Source organism: Oncorhynchus tshawytscha, linkage group LG30 (genome assembly GCF_018296145.1).
Source record: "Oncorhynchus tshawytscha isolate Ot180627B linkage group LG30, Otsh_v2.0, whole genome shotgun sequence".
Taxonomy (NCBI): Eukaryota; Metazoa; Chordata; class Actinopteri; order Salmoniformes; family Salmonidae; genus Oncorhynchus; species Oncorhynchus tshawytscha.
In genome coordinates this window covers 44,794,126-44,817,967 of record NC_056458.1, presented here as the reverse complement: position 1 = coordinate 44,817,967, position 23,842 = coordinate 44,794,126, and the positions used below count along the sequence as shown (strand labels likewise).

General features: G+C 46.4%; 1 protein-coding gene across 2 annotated transcripts in view; it reads right to left on the bottom strand.

Annotated features, from left to right (window-relative positions):
• The window catches only part of LOC112216777 (sarcoplasmic/endoplasmic reticulum calcium ATPase 1-like), a 104,989-nt gene that overhangs the window by 18,323 nt on the left and 62,824 nt on the right, over positions 1 to 23,842 (bottom strand). For both annotated transcript variants that reach the window (XM_042309567.1, XM_042309566.1), the window contains exons 11-13: positions 11,293 to 11,381; positions 4,767 to 4,869; positions 1,324 to 1,455 (exon numbers count right to left, since the gene is read on the bottom strand). In XM_042309567.1, coding sequence (XP_042165501.1) covers positions 1,324 to 1,455; positions 4,767 to 4,869; positions 11,293 to 11,381 — 324 coding nt within the window. The remainder of the gene's footprint in view (positions 1 to 1,323; positions 1,456 to 4,766; positions 4,870 to 11,292; positions 11,382 to 23,842) is intronic.

The following is a 23,842-nucleotide window of genomic DNA, read 5'->3' as shown; positions in this document are numbered from 1 at the left end:
CCAACATCCCTTCTCCCTAGCCTCCCTCCCTCCCTTCTCTCTCTCTCCCCCCCTCCCTCCACCCCTACCTTCTCCTCTCCCCTCCCTCCGATCCTCCCTCCCAGCTCAGACAGTTATGTCCTGGAGACATGATGCCAGGGGGACTCAGACACTTGACAGATGTCCTCACAGAGAGACAGCCACTGGGCCAAAATTCCTCTTCGTCCCATCACAAAAACTAAAGACGTGGAACATGAGTACAAGTCGATCTAGTGACGGCAGAACATAGTTACACACACTTTCACCTCAAAAATCCTTCACCGTCAACTAGTGCATTAGTAGGAAAACTCTTCCTTTTCCCCCTGTTGAAAGCCCTAACAGAGAGCTGGAAAGTTCAGCTAACCTCTTCATAAACCCCCGGCTTGTCTAAATATTATCCTCTCTAGCCTCTGAGGACAGGACTTGTGACAGGGTTTTTTTTCTTCTCATTGTGGGACTGTTGGGGATATGAATGGAGTTCAGTGGAAAAACTTGAAAACGCAGGTCATTGACAAGAACACAGGGAGTTAGTCTCTCTCTCGTGTCTTCCTGTCACAGTGTCATTGGTCAGAGAGAAGGAAAGACACACCACTTCTCAATGGGGGGGGGGCTTGTTAAGCTGTTAAGGAGCCTTTTGGACCTGGACTTGGCGCTCCAGTACCGCTTGCCGTGCGGTAGCAGAGAGAACAGTCTATGACTAGACTTGGCGCTCCGGTACCGCTTGCCGTGCGGTAGCAGAGAGAACAGTCTATGACTAGACTTGGCGCTCCGGTACCGCTTGCTGTGCGGTAGCAGAAAGAACAGTCTATGACTAGACTTGGCGCTCCGGTACTGCTTGCCGTGCGGTAGCAGAGAGAACAGTCTATGACTAGACTTGGCGCTCCGGTACCGCTTGCCGTGCGGTAGCAGAGAGAACAGTCTATGACTAGACTTGGCGCTCCGGTACCGCTTGCCGTGCGGTAGCAGAAAGAACAGTCTATGACTAGACTTGGCGCTCCGGTACTGCTTGCCGTGCGGTAGCAGAGAGAACAGTCTATGACTTGGGAGACTGGAGTCTGACCATTTTTTGCGGGGCCTTCCTCTTTATGCATCTATGTGGAAGCAGCAGCACTCTCCATGGTCCATGTCCATCTTCCCCTCGGGGACAATAGAGTGTATCACACCATAGAGGGTTGAGGTAATCTAGGTAGAGATTGTCCCATGCGCTAAAAGCCAATAGGTACCATGTCTAATACACCCTGAACATCCATGGACAGTAGTGTTATATGCGTTCCATCCCCTCAGTGTTTCCCCCTCGTTGCTTACTGAGTTGCAGGCGCCGGCGCGCTCCACCTTGCTGAGGCCTGACACGTCAGTCTTGAACACGTTCATCTTCTCCACCAGTGTAGTGAGGGCCGTCTCTGTCGCCTCACCCACCTTCTCATACACTCCTTTGACCTGGGACAGGAGAGAGGAGATGGAAGTCGAAAGCTTTGAAACACATCATCATTCAGAAAGACAGAGAGAAGAACAAACACCATTGTAAATACAACCCATATTTATGTTTATTTATTTTTCCCTTTTGTACTTTAACTATTTGCACATAATATGACATTTGTAATGTCTATTACTTTGGAACTTTTGTGAGTGTAATGTTTACTGTTCATTTTTATTGTTTATTATATAGTTCACTTGCTTTGGCAATGTTAAAATATGTTTACCATGCCAATAAAGCCCTTAAATTGAATTGAGAGAGGGAATTATGATGTTTGAGAAGTCCACTGGATTTTCATAGGGCATATCTCTGCCCACACCATCTGTCTGTCCACCCAGCTGAACCACACCACGATGTAAACTCAGCAAAAAAAGTAACGTCCTCTCACTGTCAACTGCGTTTATTTTCAGAAAACTTAACATGTGTAAATATTTGGATGAACATAAGATTTAACAACTGAGACATAAACTGAACAAGTTCCACAGACATGTGTCTAACAGAAATTGAATAATGTGTCCCTGAACAAAGGGGGGCAAATGAAAAGTAACTGTCAGTATCTGGTGTGGCCACCAGCTGCATTAAGTTCTGCGGTGCATCTCCTCCTCTTGGACTGCACCAGATTTGACAGTTCTTGCTGTGAGATGTTACCTCACTCTTCCACCAAGGCACCTGCAAGTTTCCGGACATTTCTGGGGGGAATGGCCCTAGCCCTCACCCTCCGATCCAACAGGTCCCAGACGTGCTCAATGGGATTGAGATCCAGGCACTTCGCTGGTCATGGCAGAACACTGACATTCCTGTCTTGCAGGAATCACACACAAAACGAGCAGTATGGCTGGTGGCATTGTCATGCTGGAGGGTCATGTCAGGAAGAGCCTGCAGGAAGGGTACCACATGAGGGAGGTACCACATGTCTTCCCTGTAACGCACAGCATTGAGATTGCCTGCAATGACAACAAACTCAGTCCAATGATTATGTGACACGCCGCCCCAGACCATGATGGACACTCTACCTCCTAATGAATCCCGCTCCAGAATTACAGGTCTTCGGTGTAACGCTCATTCCTTCAACGATAAACGCGAATCCGACCATCACCCCTGGGGAGGCAAAACTGCAACTCATCAGTGAAGAGCACTTTTTGCCAGTCCTGTCTGGTCCAGTGGGTTTGCGCCCATAGGCGACGTTGTTGCCGGTGATGTCTGGTGAGGACCTGTCTTACAACGGGCCTACAAGCCCTCAGTCCAGCCTCTCTCAGCCTATTGCAGACAGTCTGAGCACTGATGGAGGGATTGTGCGTTCCTGGTGTAACTCGGGCAGGTGTTGTTGCCATCCTTTACCTGTCTCGCAGGTGTGATGTTTATATGCACCGATCATGTGCAGGTGTTGTTATACGTGGTCTGCCACTGTGAGGACAATCAGCTGTCTGTCCTGTCTACCTGTAGCTCTGTCTTAGGCATCTCACAGTACGGACATTGCAATTTAGTACCCTGGCCACATCTGCAGTCCTCATGCCTCCTTGCAGCATGCCTATTGCATGTTCACGCAGATGAGCAGGGACCCTGGGCATCTTTCTATTGGTGTTTTTCAGAGTCAGTAGAAAGGCCTCTTTAGTGTCCTAAGTTTTCATACTGTGACCTTAATTGCCTACCGTCTGTAAGCTGTTAGTGTCTTAACGACCGTTCCACAGGTGCATGTTCATTAATTGTTTATGGTTAATTTAACAAGCATGGGAAACAGTGTTTAAACCCTTTACAATGAAGATCTGTGAAGTTATTTGGATTTTTACCAACTATCTTTGAAAGACAAGAGTTCTGAAAAAGGGACGTTTCTTTTTTTTGCTGAGTTTATAAAACCCCCAGGCTCCTCCACCTCCAACATCAGGGTCCACCACTCTCCCTCTCCACAGAGCTGCTCTTTCTCCATCATGTCTAGTTGGGAAAGCCAGGGTTTCATTCTACTGCTTAACTGTCACAAAATGGCATTACATACGAATTCCGTTATACTAGGAATCTTCTCAGCGTTTGAGTTTCTTCCAATTAGACCATGCCATGTCTTCAGCTTCCCTTTACACGCAGCATGGTTACCATAGCACCATGGTGATGACAGAGAGGTGAGAAAACAGAATCGCACATCAGAGTAAAATTGGATTGGCAATTGTAGAAGACTCCTATGTGTGCGAGTATGTGTGTGTGTGTGCGTGCCTTGGTCATGATTCATGCATTCAGGGCAATGTAATAGGTGGTTTGTATACATAGCTAAGTTCATGAAGACATTTGCCAGCTTGTCTTACTGGCACAAAGCCCCTTCTCTAAGAGACGAGTCTGATTTGCTTAGCAACCACACTCATTTGTTAGTCCAACTCCACATTGATGACGACATCAGTCAAACCTAGGAGAAAGCAACAACAGATGTGCAGCCATGTCTCAGTGTGTGTGTGTGTGTGTGTGTGTGTGTGTGTGTGTGTGTGTGTGTGTGTGTGTGTGTGTGTGTGTGTGTGTGTGCAGGTAAATAGGGGATGCTTATATTTGTCCTGTTTCACTCATCTATAACTGTGTAACCTGTACAATTGTGTATTGGAAATGGGTTTCATATGCATATCCCACTCCCCCTGAGACCCTCAGAGAGTGGGGCCACGACAAGGGTCACCATATCCCAACTCCCCCTGAGACACCCTCAGAGAGTGGGGCCACCCTGAGACACCCTCAGAGAGTGGGGCCACCCTGAGGCACCCTCAGAGAATGGGGCCACCCTGAGACACCCTCAGAGAGTGGGGCCACCCTGAGACACCCTCAGAGAGTGGGGCCACCCTGAGACACCCTCAGAGAGTGGGGCCACCCTGAGACACCCTAAGAGAGTGGGGCCACCCTGAGACACCCTCAGAGAGTGGGGCCACCCTGAGACACCCTCAGAGAGTGGGGCCACCCTGAGACACCCTCAGAGAGTGGGGCCACCCCCTGAGACACCCTCAGAGAGTGGGGCCACCCTGAGACACCCTCAGAGAGTGGGGCCACACCCTCAGACCAGAGATCAGCCATTATTGACGACAACCCTGGAGCAGATTTTTCCCTTAGTCAGCTCAGGATTCAAACTTGCTTTCGGTTCATGGCCTCAACACTCTAACCGCTAGACTACCTGCTTAAAAAAAAAGGGAAGGCTTTTTATTGCTGAGGAAAACAGGATTAAAAGGATAGGGACAGAGAGGTTCAGGCTGAAGTGACAGAACAGTCACTTAATGACTTACAAGACCATAGTGTGTGTGTTGTCAGTACGGACCTCATTGTAGTCCAGTGAAGAATCGTTGCACATGGAACAGACAGTGGCCAGCTCCAGAAGTCCATCATAATCTCCACACTGCACCACCTTGTCCCCTTTCAGCCTGGAAGAGCGAACACACACACACACAATATTTACTTCTTTTTTTTAAACTAGGCAAGTCAGTTAAAACAACACACTCTTTTTAAAATAACGGCCTAACCCCGGCCAAACCGGGACGATGCTGGGCCAATTGTGCGCTGCCCTATGGGACTCGCAATCACGGCAGGTTGTGAAACAGCCTGGAATCGAACCACGGACTGTAGTGGCGCCTCTTGCACTGAGATGCAGTGCTTTAGACCGCTGAGCCACTCGGGAGACCCTACATGGACTGGACTTTTTTCCTCATCATCTCGAGTGGCGTAATTCACTCTCATAACAAATAATGGAATACTGCCACTGGTTTTCCTGTAAAACGCTCACACAAGTCTGTGTCACAACTAGTGTCTTAAGATGTCTCATAAACACATGTTCACAACATTCAATACAGCTGGCAGGTTGGAGAAGTTGCCAGTCAGTGTGTTGTCTGTGGGAGCTCAGTGCTCATGGGGCAGTCGTCGTGTGTGTGGCACTCTTACTCTGAGATGCTTTGTGGATACGAGCCCTGAATAGTGATTAACACAACATTGGATATAATGATGGGGTTTTCATCAACTTTCAGTAGGGAAAAATCTATGAGCCTAATCTTGTATGGTACTGAGCTGACTGAAGCGGAACAGTATCATGAGAGCATTGTAGCATTGTACTTTTCCTCAAAGGAGAACAACACTGTAGTAGATCTGGGTCTGTCCCCAGTCTGGGCAGGTGTACTGTAGTAGATCTGGGTCTGCCCCAGTCTGGGCAGGTGTACTGTAGTAGATCTGGGTCTGCCCCAGTCTGGGCAGGTGTACTGTAGTAGATCTGGGTCTGTCCCCAGTCTGGGCAGGTGTACTGTAGTAGATCTGGGTCTGTCCCCAGTCTGGGCAGGTGTACTGTAGTAGATCTGGGTCTGCCCTAGTCTGGGCACGTGTACTGTAGTAGATCTGGGTCTGTCCCCAGTCTGGGGAGGTGTACTGTAGTAGATCTGGGTCTGCCCCAGTCTGGGCAGGTGTACTGTAGTAGATCTGGGTCTGCCCCAGTCTGGGATCTGGTCTGCACCAGTCTGGTTAGGTAGATCTGGGTCTGCCCCAGTCTGGGCACGTGTACTGTAGTAGATCTGGGTCTGCACCAGTCTGGTTAGGTGTACTGTAATAGATCTGGGTCTGCCCCAGTCTGGGCAGGTGTACTGTAATAGATCCGGGTCTGCCCCAGTCTGGGCAGGTGTACTGTAATAGATCTGGGTCTGCCCCAGTGTACTGTGATAGATCTGGGTCTGCCCCAGTGTACAGTGATAGATCTGGGTCTGCCCCAGTCTGGGCAGGTGTACTGTAATAGATCTGGGTCTACCCCAGTCTGGGCAGGTGTACTGTAATAGATCTGGGTCTACCCCAGTCTGGGCAGGTGTACTGTAATAGATATGGGTCTACCCCAGTCTGGGCAGGTGTACTGTAATATATCTGGGTCTGCCCCAGTCTGGGCAGGTGTACTGTAATAGATCTGGGTCTGCCCCAGTCTGGGCAGGTGTACTGTAGTAGATCTGGGTCTGCCCCAGTCTGGGCAGGTGTACTGTAGTAGATCTGGGTCTGCCCCAGTCTGGGCACGTGTACTGTAGTAGATCTGGGTCTGCCCCAGTCTGGTTAGGTGTACTGTAATAGATCTGGGTCTGCCCCAGTCTGGGCAGGTGTACTGTAATAGATCTGGGTCTGCCCCAGTGTACTGTGATAGATCTGGGTCTGCCCCAGTCTGGGCAGGTGTACTGTAATAGATCTGGGTCTGCCCCAGTCTGGGCAGGTGTACTGTAATATATCTGGGTCTGCCCCAGTCTGGGCAAGTGTACTGTAGTAGATCTGGGTCTGCTCCAGTCTGGGCAGGTGTACTGTAGTAGATCTGGGTCTGTCCCCAGTCTGAGCAAGTGTACTGTAGTAGATCTGGGTCTGCCCCAGTCTGGGCAAGTGTACTGTAATAGATCTGGGTCTGCCCCAGTCTGGGCAGGTGTACTGTAATAGATCTGGGTCTACCCCAGTCTGGGCAGGTACAGTCAGGTCCATAAATATTTGGACATTGACCAAGTTTGTATTATTTTAGCTGTCTAGCACAGCATATTAGAGTTGAAATTAAATGATGATTTTGAGCTAAAAGTGCAGACTTGGAGCTTTAATTTGAAGGTATTTACATCCAAATCAGGGGAACGGTGTAAGAATTACAGCATGTTTTACATGCGGCCCCCCTAAACAAACCCATTAGAGAGAGACGAAAAACATTAGGTGTGGCCAAATCAACTATTTGCTACATTCTTAAAAAGAAAGAACGCACTGGTGAGCTCAGGAACACCAAAATGCCCGGAAGACCAAGGAAAACAACTGCGGTGGATGACAGAAGAATTCTTTCCCTGGTGAAGAAAAAACCCTTTTCACAACAGTTGGCGAGACCAAGAACGCCCTCCAGGAGGTAGGTGTATCTGTATCTGTGTCAAAGTCAACATTCAAGAGACGACTTCACCAGAGTAAATACAGACGGTTTACCACAAGATGTAAACCATTGGTAAGCCTCAAAAACAGGAAGACCAGATTAGAGTTTGCCAAAAAAATTGTTTAAGAAAAGCCTGTCCAGTTCTGGAAAATAATGATGAGACAAAGATCTACTTGTACCAGAATGATGGGAAGAGAAGTGTATGGAGAAGGGCAGGAACTGCTCATCATCAGAGCATACCACCTCATCTGTGAAGCATGGAGGAGGTGGTGTTATGGAGAAGGGCAGGAACTGCTCATCATCAGAGCATACCACCTCATCTGTGAAGCATGGATGAGGTGGTGTTATGGAGAAGGGCAGGAATTGCTCATCAGAGCATACCACCTCATCTGTGAAGCATGGAGGAGGTGGTGTTATGGCGTGGGCATGTATGGCTGCCAATGGAACTGGTTCCCTTGTATTTGCTGACAAAAGCAAGCAGGATGGATTCTGAAGCATTTAGGGCTATATTGACTGCTCAGATTCAGCCAAATGTTTCAAAGCTCATTGGACGGCACTTCACAGTGAAAGTTGGACAATGACCCGAAGCATACTGCGAAAGCAACCCAATACTTTAAGGCAAAGAAGTGGAATGTTATGCAATGGCCAATTAAATCACCTGACCTGAATCCAATTGAGCATGAAGCACTTGAGCACTCAGGATCTGGTGATGTCTATGGGTTCCAGACTTCAGGCAGTCATTGAAGTATTAAAACTCACAATTTACATTTGTGATCGTTAGTTTGTCCAATTACTTTTGAGCCCCTAAAATTGGAGGGCTATGTATAAATTGTTGTAATTCATACACAGTTCTTACAATATTTTTGATAAAACACTTAGTTTACACTTTAAGCACATTTTGGTTGTTTTCTTTCAAATTCATTGTGGTGACGTACAGAGCCAAAATGATGCAAATTGTGTCACTGTCTAAATGCTTATGGAACAGACTGTATACTGTAGCACCCTCAAACTCAACTCTGGACCTTGAAGCCAGTTCCACTGCTTTTTAAAAAATGGATCCCCTCTAAATTAGGGACTGATTTAGACCTGGGACACCAGGTGGGTGAAATTAATTATCAGGTAGAACAGAAAACCAGCAGGCCTCGTAGGGTCAGAGTTGAATAACCCTGCTGTAACAGATCTGGGTCTGCCTCTGGCTAGGCAGCTATGCTGCAACAGATCTGGGTCTGCCTCTAGCTAGGCAGCTATGCTGCAACAGATCTGGGTCTGCCTCTGGCTAGGCAGCTATGCTGCAACAGATCTGGGTCTGCCTCTAGCTAGGCAGCTATCCAGCAACAGATCTGGGTCTGCTTCTGGCCGAGCAGGTAGTCATTTGAGGCCTTAGTGGGCACTCCAGAGAGCAAGAGATGAGGTCAACCAGGTTATACTGACAGAAAGAACAGCTCTACTGCAGGTCCTATCCACGCTACTATAGGTCCAGAACTGGGACATCAGGACTTTGGCCAAGTTACACTACATGACCAAAAGTATGTGGACACCTGCTTGAACATCTCATTATAAAATCATGGACATTAAAATGGAGTTGGTCCCCCCTTTGCTGCTATAACAGCCTGCTATAACAGGAACATTGCTGCGGGTACTTCCTTCCATTCAGCTACAAGAGCATTAGTGAGGTCGGACACTGATGTTGGGCGATTAGGACTGGCGCGCAGTCGGTGTTCCAATTCGTCCCAATGGTGTTCGATTGGGTTTGCGGTCGGGGCTCTGTGCAGGCCAGTCAGGTTCTCCCACACCGATCGACAAACCATTTCTGTATGAACCTCACTTTGTGCACAGGGGCATTGTCATGCAGGAAAGGACCTTCCCCAATTTAATGCCACAAAGTCGGAAGCACCGAATCGTCTAGAATATCATTGTATCCTGTAGTGTTAAGATTTCCCTTCACTGGAACTAAGGGGCCTAGCCCGTACCATGAAAAACATCCCCAGACCATTATTCCTTCTCCACCAAACTTTACAGTTGGAACTATGCATTGGTTGCAGGTATCGTTCTCCTGGCATCCGTCAAACCCAGATTCGTCTGTCATGCTGCCAGAGGGTGAAGCGTGATTCATCACTACAGAGAACGCATTTCCACTGTTCCAGAGTCCAATGGGGGCGAGCTTTACACCACACCATCCAACGCTTGGCATTGCGCATGGTGATCTTAGGCTTGTGTGCGGTTGCTCGGCCATGGAAACCCATTTCATGAAGCTCCTATCGAACAGTTATGGTGCTGACGTTGCTTCCAGAGGCAGTTTGGAGCTCGGTAGTGAGTGTTGCAACCAAGGAGAGACAATATTTACGTCCTTCGGCACTCGACGGTCCCGTTCTGTGAGCTTGTGTAGCCTACCACTTCACGGCTGAGCCGTTGTTGCGCCTAGACTTTTCCACTTCACAATAACAGCACTAAAAGTTGACCGGGGCAGCTCTAGCAAGGCAGAAATTTGACGAACTAACTTGTTGGGAAGCTGGCATCCTATGACGGTGCCACATTGAAAGTCACTGAGCTCTTCAGTAAAGCCATTCTAGTGCCAATGTTTGTCTATGGAGATTGCATGGCTGTGTGCTCAATTTTATACACCTGTCAGCAACGGGTGTCGCTGAAAAATCAGAATCCACTAATTTGAAGGGTTGTCCACATACTTTTGTTCCCTCGCTTGCCTATTCCTTGAGGAATTCTCCACAGTAAGACTATTTTAGTTGTCACATTCGTGTCCTTTCCTCCCTGTCCTCTCTGTGCTATGTGTTATCATGAAAGAAGTTCACATGCTTCAGGAAAACATAATTGCCATTCTTTCTAAACTTCCCAAGAGCCATTAACCACAGTGGAGAACAGAGTAAACCTTTTTATTTTGGGGGGGGGGTAAGGAAAGAGACTTCAAATAAACACTTTGTAACAAATGTGGGGGAAAAGGAGGTTAGGGGGCTTTTAACAGCCGGCCGGCCACTGGAGAGTGGTGGTGTGACTAAGGCTTTTCCACTGCCGCCTGTACAAATACTTGTGTCTGTCTGGAGCCAGGGAAGGCTAACACAATGGCTGGCCATTACTTTCCTCTGAAGAAGGTCAGTGTGCTAACACTATGGACCACACTCAACACAACACAAGACTTACAGGGAGGTGGGGGAGATAAACTTAAGTGTGTTTCACACACTGTGATTCTACAGTCAGAGAAACTACGAATTGTAACCTGAAACCACACTTAATTTGCACTCTGTAGACTAACCCCTTAGAGTCTAAGGGTCCAGAGCTGGGTTTTTACTAAGCTAACATATGTGATTGTTTTAAGAAGGTCACACCAAGGAACATTTAGCTATTTGATGTAGAATTGTAGGACCCCTTTAGGTATCAAAAAATATATACAACAATGATTTGATAAAACATTGAATTTGGCCTTAGTGCTATAAGCCTATAGAAATACATTGAATAACCGAATCATACATTGGAAAAAAGAGATGTTTTGAAGCATCTGTACTTCATCCGAGAGATACAAGAATGCATTTTTTTTTTAAATAAATAAAAAATGTAATATATGTTTTACCGTGGAATTATCCGTAATTCCTTTGACGTGGAAATGCTCTATTCACTTTCATTCATTTCTCTCACCCAGTACCAGGTTACCTTCAGATGAGTCCCTAAACCGTTCGGATGCTACAGATGTTTTAGTGAGAATACCGTTTTTTCGGGATGTCTCATGGTCTGACAAACAGCACTTTAGCTCTGCCACCTTCCACCGCAGATTCGGGAGGTCGATGCAGGGCGGGTGTGGCGGCTTGAGACGCAGGCGAGAAGTTTAAACAAAGGGATTTTGATGGTGGTTGTGTATATATTATGCTAAATTCAATTTCCGCAGGGGCACTGACATGGAGCTAACAGTAAGGTGGTAGGATGGAACACTCACACTTGTCCTTCAGGGGCGTAGGTTGAGCCTGTTATAGAGAACTCATGGACAGCACAGCTGGAATCCTCCACCTTCTCCACCACAAACATCTGGAGAGGGAGAGAAAGAGAGTTGGGATAGTTAAAGCAGGGTAGGAGTAGACTAGGCTATCAGCAAAGCCCCAGGGTAGGAGTAGGCTAGGCTATCAGCAAAGCCCCAGGGTAGGAGTAGACTAGGCTATCAGCAAAGCCCCAGGGTAGGAGTAGACTAGGCTATCAGCAAAGCCCCAGGGTAGGAGTAGACTAGGCTATCAGCAAAGCCCCAGGGTAGAGTAGGCTAGGCTATCAGCAAAGCCCCAGGGTAGGAGTAGGCTAGGCTATCAGCAAAGCCCCAGGGTAGAGTAGGCTAGGCTATCAGCAAAGCCCCAGGGTAGGAGTAGGCTAGGCTATCAGCAAAGCCCCAGGGTAGGAGTAGGCTAGGCTATCAGCAAAGCAGGGTAGAGTAGACTAGGCTATCAGCAAAGCAGGGTAGAGTAGGCTAGGCTATCAGCAAAGCCCCAGGGTAGGAGTAGACTAGGCTATCAGCAAAGCCCCAGGGTAGGAGTAGACTAGGCTATCAGCAAAGCCCCAGGGTAGAGTAGACTAGGCTATCAGCAAAGCCCCAGGGTAGAGTAGACTAGGCTATCAGCAAAGCCCCAGGGTAGAGTAGACTAGGCTATCAGCAAAGCCCCAGGGTAGAGTAGACTAGGCTATCAGCAAAGCCCCAGGGTAGAGTAGACTAGGCTATCAGCAAAGCCCCAGGGTAGAGTAGACTAGGCTATCAGCAAAGCAGGGTAGAGTAGACTAGGCTATCAGCAAAGCCCCAGGGTAGAGTAGACTAGGCTATCAGCAAAGCAGGGTAGAGTAGACTAGGCTATCAGCAAAGCAGGGTAGAGTAGACTAGGCTATCAGCAAAGCAGGGTAGAGTAGACTAGGCTATCAGCAAAGCAGGGTAGAGTAGACTAGGCTATCAGCAAAGCAGGGTAGAGTAGACTAGGCTATCAGCAAAGCAGGGTAGAGTAGACTAGGCTATCAGCAAAGCAGGGTAGAGTAGACTAGGCTATCAGCAAAGCCCCAGGGTAGTAGTAGACTAGGCTATCAGCAAAGCCCCAGGGTAGTAGTAGACTAGGCTATCAGCAAAGCAGGGTAGAGTAGACTAGGCTATCAGCAAAGCAGGGTAGGCTAGTAGAGTAGACTAGGCTATCAGCAAAGCAGGGGTAGAGTAGACTAGGCTATCAGCAAAGCCCCAGGGTAGTAGTAGACTAGGCTATCAGCAAAGCAGGGTAGAGTAGACTAGGCTATCAGCAAAGCCCCAGGGTAGAGTAGACTAGGCTATCAGCAAAGCAGGGTAGAGTAGACTAGGCTATCAGCAAAGCCCCAGGGTAGGAGTAGGCTAGGCTATCAGCAAAGCCCCAGGGTAGAGTAGACTAGGCTATCAGCAAAGCCCCAGGGTAGAGTAGGCTAGGCTATCAGCAAAGCCCCAGGGTAGGAGTAGGCTAGGCTATCAGCAAAGCCCCAGGGTAGAGTAGACTAGGCTATCAGCAAAGCCCCAGGGTAGTAGTAGACTAGGCTATCAGCAAAGCCCCAGGGTAGAGTAGACTAGGCTATCAGCAAAGCAGGGTAGAGTAGACTAGGCTATCAGCAAAGCCCCAGGGTAGGAGTAGGCTAGGCTATCAGCAAAGCCCCAGGGTAGTAGTAGACTAGGCTATCAGCAAAGCCCCAGGGTAGAGTAGACTAGGCTATCAGCAAAGCCCCAGGGTTGAGTAGACTAGGCTATCAGCAAAGCCCCAGGGTTGAGTAGACTAGGCTATCAGCAAAGCCCCAGGGTAGAGTAGACTAGGCTATCAGCAAAGCAGGGTAGAGTAGGCTAGGCTATCAGCAAAGCCCCAGGGTAGGAGTAGACTAGGCTATCAGCAAAGCAGGGTCGAGTAGGCTAGGCTATCAGCAAAGCCCCAGGGTAGGAGTAGACTAGGCTATCAGCAAAGCAGGGTAGAGTAGGCTAGGCTATCAGCAAAGCCCCAGGGTAGAGTAGACTAGGCTATCAGCAAAGCCCCAGGGTAGAAGTAGGCTAGGCTATCAGCAAAGCAGGGTAGAGTAGGCTAGGCTATCAGCAAAGCAGGGTAGAGTAGACTAGGCTATCAGCAAAGCCCAGGGGAGTCCCAGGGCTTTCTATCAGGGCAAAGGGAGGGTGAAAGTGACTAGGCCACAGCAAAGCAGGGTAGAGTAGACTAGGCTATCAGCAAAGCCCCAGGGTAGGAGTAGGCTAGGCTATCAGCAAAGCAGGGTAGAAAACTGACAGGAAACCTAACCCACAAAAACACAGGGATTTCCCAGACTAGGCTATCAGCAAAGCAGGTTTTTTACGTAGAGTAGACTAGGCTTCAGCAAAGCAGGGTAGAGAAGAACTACTGAATATAAGATCAGCAAAGCCACCATCAGTAGGAGTAGGAATATGTTTTCAGCAAAGCAGGGATCCTGTGGCTGCCTATCAGCAAACCCCAGGGTAGGAGTAGACTAGGCTATCAGCAAAGCCCCAGGGTAGAAAGTAGACTAGGCTATCAGCAAAGTCCCAGGGTCGAGCAGGCTTCTATGAGCAAACAGGTTAGAGTAGACTAGGCTATCAGCAAAGCCCCAGGGTAGGATTAGGCTTCTTGCCTATCAGCAAAGCCCCTTGGTAGAAGTAGACTAGACAATCAGCAAATCAGGGTAGCATTCCAGACTAGGCTATCAGCAAAGCCCCAGGGTAGGAGTAGACTAGGCTATCAGCAAAGCGGGGTAGGAGTAGGCTAGCTATCAGCAAAGCCCCAGGGTAGAGTGGCTCTATCAGCAAAGCCCCAGGGTAGGAGTAGACTAGGCTATCAGCAAAGCCCCAGGGTAGGTTTCTCCTAGACAATCAGCAAAGCAGGGTAAACAAACATCTTATCAGCAAAGCAGGGTAGAGTAGGCTAGGCTATCAGCAAAGCCCCAGGGTAGGGAACTCTAATCTATCAGCAAAGAGTTTCGAAGGCTAGGCTATCAAATGCCCCAGGGTAGGAGTAGACTAGGCTATCAGCAAAGCAGTGTCGAGTAGGCTAGGCTATCACAGCAAAGCCCCAGGGTAGAGTAGGCTAGGCTATCAGCAAAGCAGGGTAGAGTAGGCTAGGCTATCAGCAAAGCTCTTTCAGTGGGAGTCCCAGGGTTTTCTACGGGGCCATGGGAGAGGTGAATGTGGCCCAACGGCCACTGACGCAGAGGGAAACACACACACCCTCCTGCACTGCCTAACCCACAAAACACAGGGATTTCCCACCACATACAGCCAATGCTTCATGTCACTTCCGGCGCTGACAGAGATGGCCACCTCGCTTCGCGTTCCTAGGAAACTATGCAGTTTTTTGTTTTTTTACGTGTTATTTCTTACATTAGTACACCAGGTCATCTTAGGTTTCATTACATACAGTCGAGAAGAACTACTGAATATAAGATCAGCTTCACCATCAGTACGACCAAGAATATGTTTTTTGCGTCAGATAACAACATTGGATCCTGTGTTCTGCCTTGCAAACAGGACAACGGAGTTGGATCCCATGCAGCGACCCAAAGTAAAACATTCCCTAAACAGAAACCGGGAAACGAAGAGGTCTTCTCGTGAGACTGGAGACGGGCAACCACTGCACCATCAGCATTCTTCTTGCCAATGTCCAGTCTCTTGACAACAAGGTTGATGAAACAAGCAAGGGTAGCATTCCAGAGGGACAAAGAGAATCTCAACGTTCTTTGCTTCAGAAACATGGCTCACTGGAGGGTCTACAGTCAATCCGGAGGCGGTGCAGCCAGCGGGTTTCTCCACGCATGCTTGCCGACAGAAACAAACATCTTTCTGGTAAGAAGAGGGGCGGGGACGTATGCCTTATGGCCAACGAGACATGGTGTGATGAAAGAAACATACAGGAACTCAAATCCTTCTGTTCACCTGATTTAGACATTCCTCACAATCAAATGTAGACCGCAATCTACAAGAGAATTCCCAGATTATAATCACAGCCGTATATATCCCCCCAGAGCAGACACACCAGCTGGCTCTGTTTACGGACTTTATTTAACTCTTTGCAAACTGCTGTTCCCATTTATCCAGAGGCTGCATTCATTGTTCCTGTTTTAAGAAAGCTAATCTGAAAACAAGACTCCGCCCCGTAAACTTTTATCATGAAGTGCTTTGAGAGACTAGTCAAGGGGTGGAACCCTACCTGACACCCTAGACCCACTCCAATTTGCTTACCGCCCAAATAGGTCCACAGACGATGCAATCTCAACCACACTGCACACTGCCCTAACCCATCTGGACAAGAGGAATACCTATGTGAGAATGCTGTTCATCAACTACAGCTCGGCATTCAACACCATAGTACCCTCCAAGCTCGAGACCCTGGGTCTCGACCCCGCCCTGTGCAACTGGGTACTGGACTTCCTGACGGGCCGCCCCCAGGTGGTGAGGGTAGGCAACAACATCTCCTCCCCGCTGATCCTCAACACTGGGGCCTCACAAAAGGGTGCGTCCTGAGCCCTCTCCTGTACTCCCTGTTCACCCACGACTGCGTGGCCACGCACACCTCCAACTCAATCATCAAGTTTGCAGACGACACAACAGTGGTAGGCTTGATTACCAACAACGACGAGACGGCCTACAGGGAGGTGAGGGCCCTCGGAGTGTGGTGTCAGGAAAATAACCTCACACTCAACGTCAACAAAACTAAGGAGATGATTGTGGACTTCAGGAAACAGCAGAGGGAACACCCCCCTATCCACATCGATGGAACAGTAGTGGAGAGGGTAGCAAGTTTTAAGTTCCTCGGCATACACATCACAGACAAACTGAATTGGTCCACTCACACAGACAGCATCGTGAAGAAGGCGCAGCAGCGCCTCTTCAACCTCAGGAGGCTGAAGAAATTCGGCTTGTCACCAAAAGCACTCACAAACTTCTACAGATGCACAATCGAGAGCATCCTGGCGGGCTGTATCACCACCTGGTACGGCAACTGCTCCGCCCTCAACCGTAAGGCTCTCCAGAGGGTAGTGAGGTCTGCACAACGCATCACCGGGGCAAACTACCTGCCCTCCAGGACACCTACACCACCCGATGTTACAGGAAGGCCATAAAGATCATCAAGGACATCAACCACCCGAGCCACTGCCTGTTCACCCCACTATCATCCAGAAGGCGAGGTCAGTACAGGTGCATCAAAGCTGGGACCGAGAGACTGAAAAACAGCTTCTATCTCAAGGCCATCAGACTGTGAAACAGCCACCACTAACATTGAGTGGCTGCTGCCAACACACTGACACTGACTCAACTCCAGCCACTTTAATAATGGGAATTGATGGGAAATGATGTAAATATATCACTAGCCACTTTAAACAATGCTACCTTATATAATGTTACTTACCCTACATTATTCATCTCATATACATACGTATATACTGTACTCTATATCAGACTGCATCCTTATGTAATACATGTATCACTAGCCACTTTAACTATGCCACTTTGTTTACATACTCATCTCATATGTATATACTGTACTCGATACCATCTACTGTATCTTGCCTATGCTGCTCTGTACCATCACTCATTCATATATCCTTATGTACATATTCTTTATCCCCTTACACTGTGTATAAGACAGTAGTTTTGGAATTGTTAGTTAGATTACTTGTTGGTTATTACTGCATTGTCGGAACTAGAAGCACAAGCATTTCGCTACACTCGCATTAACATCTGCTAACCATGTGTATGTGACAAATACAATTGGATTTGATTTGATTTGATTTGAGCTGTTTTTTTTCATGAGAGATTGTTGATTTTCTATTTAACTTGCTTTGGCAATGTGAATAATGTTAACCATGCCGACAGAGACAAACAGAAAGACTATAAATCATACTCTTGCTGAGACAGACAGACCAACAGACAGATTGACGGAGCTTGTATATATACACACACTGTAGTGGATGAGTATATGGGCCTAGTTGTTGCCCAAGTCGTGTTGACGTCGGTCTGTCCTTCCCTGTGCTCAGAACTCCTGTGTTGCCAAGAGTTTTGTTTTGTCTGTGCGCCTGGCCCTGTGTTGATGTACTGATTTCCTGCGTGGAGAGGCCGCCCCCAGAACAATTAGAATTTGGCCGCACTGGTAGTTCTTTTAGGCTGACAAGTCTGTTAGGCTGGCAGCCCAGCAGTGGATGGTGAGGGTTCTAGACATTTCTCTCCTGTGAGTCTGTGTGAGTTTGTCTGATCTGGACCTTCTCTCCTCTGTGTTGTTCATCCTGCATCAGTGATGAAACACGTGGAATGGCTCTGCTCTTGTTAATTTGTGGGAGTGCATTGATTGGTTCACCACAGGAGGGGGTCTGTTCAATTCACACTGAAGTGGAACACTAAGGAGAGGATAGATGGGGTCTGGAGAAGAACAAGCTGTTCAGAACACTAGGATAATATGGCGAGGATGCAAAGTACTAAGGGTTAATGTAATTGACCTGTTCACCATTTAGGGTATTGAGTAGTCAAAGCCCTACTTCGGTGCAATATTCTTCAGAACAGAGAACGATAAGAGGTTGACCCTCCTGCTGTGTTCCGGTCAAATTGGAACGATTAACATGTTCTCTTTCTGAAATGTAGTTCATTTAATCTGATTGTCATGAGGTTCCATCTGAACACACAAAATACATAGATGATTTTCAGAACAACAGATTTTTACCTTGTCAGCTCGGGGATTCGATCTAGCAACCTTTCGGTTACTGGCCCAATGCTCTACCTGCCGCCCACTAGGCTACCTGTACTTACTACAAAGTGACAGGAAGCTAAACCAACAACCACACAAACAGAAATTGGATACATTGTAAAAACTGGAGCTCCAATGAGAAAAGAAACATAACTAACATAGATTTATTTTTGCAGAGACTTGTTTTTTTTGGGGCGCATCTGATGACCTAACGTGGTGGTGAGTGAGGAACATGAACTTCTCCCGTCCCTCCATGCTGGAGACATGATGCAAGTGACACGATGCTGGGGCGGCAGGGTAGCCTAGTGGTTAGAGTGTTGGACTAGTAATCGGTTGCAAGTTCAAACCCCCAAGCTGACAAGGTGCAAATCTGTCGTTCTGCCCCTGAACAGGCAGTTAACCCACTGTTCCTAGGCTGTCATTGAAAATAAGAATTTGTTCTTAACTGACTTGCCTAGTTAAATAAAATAAAAATAAAAAATCCTCCCACATGTTTGTAGTTTGACCAGCAACTGGTAGTATTTTATTCAGTTTTCATATTGGCAGGTTTGCTAGCAACAAACTATTTAGCTAGCTTCTAGCCTAGTGTTTGATATGCAATGTGATCTCCTCCTAATGAAAAGTGTTGGGTCCTGACAAGGCAAACATTTCTAGCTATGCCAGGCAAAATCGGGCATCATCAGCTCATTTTTATGGATCTATGTAAATTAATGTCAATAGAAACAACAAATGCATATGCAGCTACTTCGCTGTTATTCTGGCTGCGGAAGTTGTGACTGTGTTAGCTGTAACTAGTTGGCTAGCTAGCAAGCACAGGACAAGAACATTGGCAGCCAGCAGCAGCCATGGCAACGGAACATATACTGTAGAACAAATGGGTCGTGTCCATAAATATCGAACTAATGGAACAAACGGCTCGCGTCTCTAGCAACCAAAAGATGAGAAAGTATGAATTATCTTGTAAAAAAAAGCATATATATGTAAATGTGTGCATTAGTATTGTTTTCTTTGGCAACTGTGCTATATGCGGGATAAACACCTCCTTTGTGTACATTACCTAGGAAACATGAACTCTGAAAATGGACTCTGCATCGTCCATTATTTACAAGGTAATGTACAAAACGTCTGCATTTAGTTATTACATAACCAAATTGCAGAACGACAATACAATATTAATAGATGCTCAAAATTCACAAAATATCCAGGTCAAATAGGGGAGAGGCATTGTGTCGTGAGGTGTTTCTTTATCGTTTAATTTTTTTAAATAACCAGGTTTGTTGTTCACTTGACCAATCTGAGATAGAGGTCCATGTAGTCATGACTCTATATAATACTGTACATTTTCTTGAATTTGGGGACTGTGAAAATACTCCTGGCTGCACATCTGGTAAGTGTGTGTCAGGGCTGTGTAAATTGACTATAATTCCAAAAATACATTTGGAATTATCAACATATGTTTCTTATAAGAAGAAGAAGAAGTGATGCAGTCAGTCTCTCCTCTACTTTTGGTGTTTATATGCATGGTATTGATGTCAGCCCTCTGGTTACAGTGGAGAGCAAGATGTGCCACTCTGTTCTGGGACAGCTGCGGTTTTTCTAGGTCCTTCTTTGTAGCACCTGACCAAATGACTGGGCAATAATCAAGATGAGCTAAACCTAGAGCCTGCGGGGACTTGCTTTGTGGAGCGTGGTGTCAATAACAGCAGAGCATCTCTTTATCAAGTACAGCCCTCAACCCATCTTTACAACCATTGAATCAATATGACAACTGCCCTGTGGTACACCACACATGTTTAACGTTATAAACACAGCAAAAAAATTAACATCCCTTTTTCAGGACCCAGTCTTTCAAAGATAATTCGAAAAATCCAAATAACTTCACAGATCTTTATTGTAAAGGGTTTAAACACTGTTTCCCATGCTTGTTCAATTAACCATAAACAATTCATGAACATGCACCTGTAGAACGGTAGTTAAGACTCAAACAGCTTACAGACGGTAGGCAATTAAGGTCACAGTTATGAAAACTTAGGACACTAAAGAGGCCTTTCTACTGACTCTGAAAATAACCAAAAGAAAGATGCCCAGGGTCCCTGCTCATCTGCGTGAACGTGCCTTAGGCATGCTGCAAGGAGGCATGAGGACTGCAGATGTGGCCAGGGCAATACATTGAAATGTCCGAACTGTGAGACCCCTAAGACAGCGCTACAGGGAGACAGGACGGACAGCTGATCGTCCTCGCAGTGGCAGACCATGTGTAACACCTGCACAGGATTGGTACATCCGAACATCACACCTGCGGGACAGGTACATGATGGCAACAACAATTGCCCAAGTTACACCAGGAACGCACAATTCTTCCATCAGTGCTCAGACTGTCTGCAATAAGCTGAGAAAGGCTGGACTGAGGTCTTGTAGGCCTGTTGTAAGGTAGGTCCTCACCAGACATCACCGGCAAACAACGTCACCTATGGGCACAAACCCACCGACGCTGGACCAGACAGGACTGGCAAAAAGTGCTCTTCACTGACGAGTTGCGGTTTTGTCTCACCAGGGGTGATTGTCAGATTCGGGTTTATCGTCGAAGGAATGAGCGCTACACCAAGGCCTGTACTCTGGAGCGGGATTCATTTGGAGGTGGAGGGTCCATCATGGTCTGAGGTGGTGTGTCACAGCAGGCAATCTCAACGCTGTGCGTTACAGGGAAGACAAGACATCCTCCTCCCTCATGTGGGACCCTTCCTGCAGGCTCATCCTGACATGACCCTCCAGCATGACAATGCCACCAGCCATACTGCTCGTTCTGTGCGTGATTTCTTGCAAGACAGGAATGTCAGTGTTCTGCCATGGCAAGTGAAGAGCCCGGATCTCAATCCGATTGAGCACGTCTGGGACCTGTTGGATCGGAGGGTGAGGGCTAGGGCCATTCTCCCCAGAAATGTGCGGGAACTTGCAGGTGCCTTGGTGGAAGAGTGGGGTAACATCTCACAGCAAGAAGTGGCAAATCCGGTGCAGTCCATGAGGATGCACTTAATGCAGCTGGTGGCCACACCAGACACTGACTGTTACTTATGATTTTGATCCCCCCCCTTTGTTCAGGGACACATTATTCCATTTCTGTTAGTCACATGTCTGTGGAACTTGTTCAGTTTATGTCTCAGTTGTTGAATCTTATGTTCATACAAATATTTACACATGTTAAGTTTGCTGAAAATAAACACAGTTGACAGTGAGAGGACATTTCTTTTTTTGCTGAGTTTCGATGGATAGCTCTGCATCCAAGACATGGCAGATGTTGAAAAACCATAACACATGCTTTTTTTCAACAGGTTATGGCCAATAATATCAAAGGCTGTACTGAAATCTAACAGATCCCACAATATTCGTATTATCCATTTATTTCAACCAGTCATCAGTCATTTGTGTCAGTGCAGAACATATTGAGTGCCCTTCTCTATAAGCATGCTGAAAGTATGTTGTTCATTTGTTTACAGAGAAATGGATTCTGGTTAAACACAACCCCCCCCAATATTGTCAATACCAGGTCTAAGTTGTCAATACCAGGTGGTTTCTCATTTGAGGGACAACAATGTTTCCACCTCACCCACACTAACATCACAGAATTCAAAATTACAATGCTTTTAATTCATTATTAGGTATTTTATGCTCACAGTTTGTTGTTGGCATTTCATGCCTAAGTTTGCCAATTCAATATTTATTAAAAGGAATTGGCAACATCAAAAGGTTGCGTGATAAATGAACCATCTAATTCATTTAGTGTATTTAGTGTATTCCATAGCTTTTTTCAATCATTCCTTGTAATTTATCTTCACAATCTGGTCTTATTTTTCTTCATTTTAGTCACATAATTTCTCAAATTTACAATCAGATGTGCAGCCAGACTTACTCATTTTGCCTCGTCCCTCTCAACCATACAACTTTTCAATTCCTCGTCAATCCACAGGGCCTTAACAGTTCTAACAGTAAGAAGTGTTGACATGTTGATTGCACCAAGCTGTCGGTTTAAACAACTAGCACACAGCTAGGACATCCTTGCCTACCCCACAAGACATGTCACCAGAGGTCTCTTCACAGTCCCCAAGTCCAGAACAGACGATGGGAGGCGCACAGTACTACATAGAGCCATGACTACATGGAACTCTATTCCACAGTACTACATAGAGCCCTGACTACATGGAACTCTATTCCACAGTACTACATAGAGCCCTGACTACATGGAACTCTATTCCACAGTACTACATAGAGCCCTGACTACATGGAACTCTATTCCACAGTACTACATAGAGCCATGACTACATGGAACTCTATTCCACAGTACTACATAGAGCCCTGACTACATGGAACTCTATTCCAAAGTACTACATAGAGCCACAACTACATGGAACTCTATTCCACATCAGGTAACTCACGCAAGCAGTAAAATCAGATAGTTAGCTAATATGGTGCTAGATTTGTGCATAAGTAAAATCAGGAGCAGGAGCCTCTGATGTTTCTGAAGCGTCGTCCATAACAAATAAGCTAACAACATAAATACAATATTCTTCACTAATATACCAAGATAGTGGTTTACTACATGACCCATTAGCTAATATATATATTATAGTTTCCGGATATATATATTAGCTAATATATATCGGAATGGGCGATTAATTAGGACCGATTTCAAGCGTTCATAACAATCGGAAATCTGTATTTTTGGACACCGATTTGGCCGATATTTTTTGTTTTTGTTACACCTTTATGTAACCTTTATTTAACGAGGCAAGTCAGTTAAGAACACATTCTTATTTTCAATGATGGCCTTGGAACAGTGGGTTAACTGCCTCGTTCAGGGGCAGAATGACAGATTTTTACCTTGTCAGCTCAGGGGATTCAAACTTGCAACCTTACAGTTAACTAGTCCAACGCTCTAACCACCTGATTACATTGCACACCACGAGGAGACGGCCTGTTACGCGAATGCAGTAGAAGCCAAGGGAAGTTGCTAGCTAGCATTAAACTTATCTTATAAAAAAACAAACATAATCACTAGTTAACTACACATGGTTGATGATATTACTAATTTATCTAGCGTGTCCTGCGTTGCATATAATCGATGCGGTGCGTATTGTTGCTCCAATGTGTACCTAACCATGAACATCAATGCCTTTCTTAAAATCAATACACAGAAGTATATATTTTTAAAACTGCATATTTAGCTAAAAGAAATCCAGGTTAGCAGGCAATATTGTGTTTACTTGATAGCTACCTACACAAATAGCTAGCTAGAACAAAGTGTTAATAAGATAAATTCATTTAAAAAGATTAAAATCAATACAAATAATATACCAGGTGAAATTGTGTCACATCTCTTGCGTTCATTGCACGCAGAGTCAGTGTATATGCAACAGTTTGGGCCGCCTAATTTGCCAGAATTTTACGGAATTATGACATAACATTGAAGGTTGTGCAATGTAACAGCAATATTTAGACTAATGGATGCCACCCCTTAGATGAAATACGGAATGGTTCCGTGTTTCACTGAAAGAATAAACGTCTTGTTTTCGAGATGATAGTTTCCGGATTAGACCATAGGCTAGTATTTCTGTGTGTTATTATGTTATAACTAAGTCTATGATTTGATAGATCAGTCTGACTGAGCGGTGGTAGGCAGCAGGCAGGCTCGTAAGCATTCATTCAAACAGCACTTTCGTGCGTTTTGCCAACCGCTCTTCGTTGTGCGTCAAGCATTGCACTGTTTATGACTTCAAGCTTATC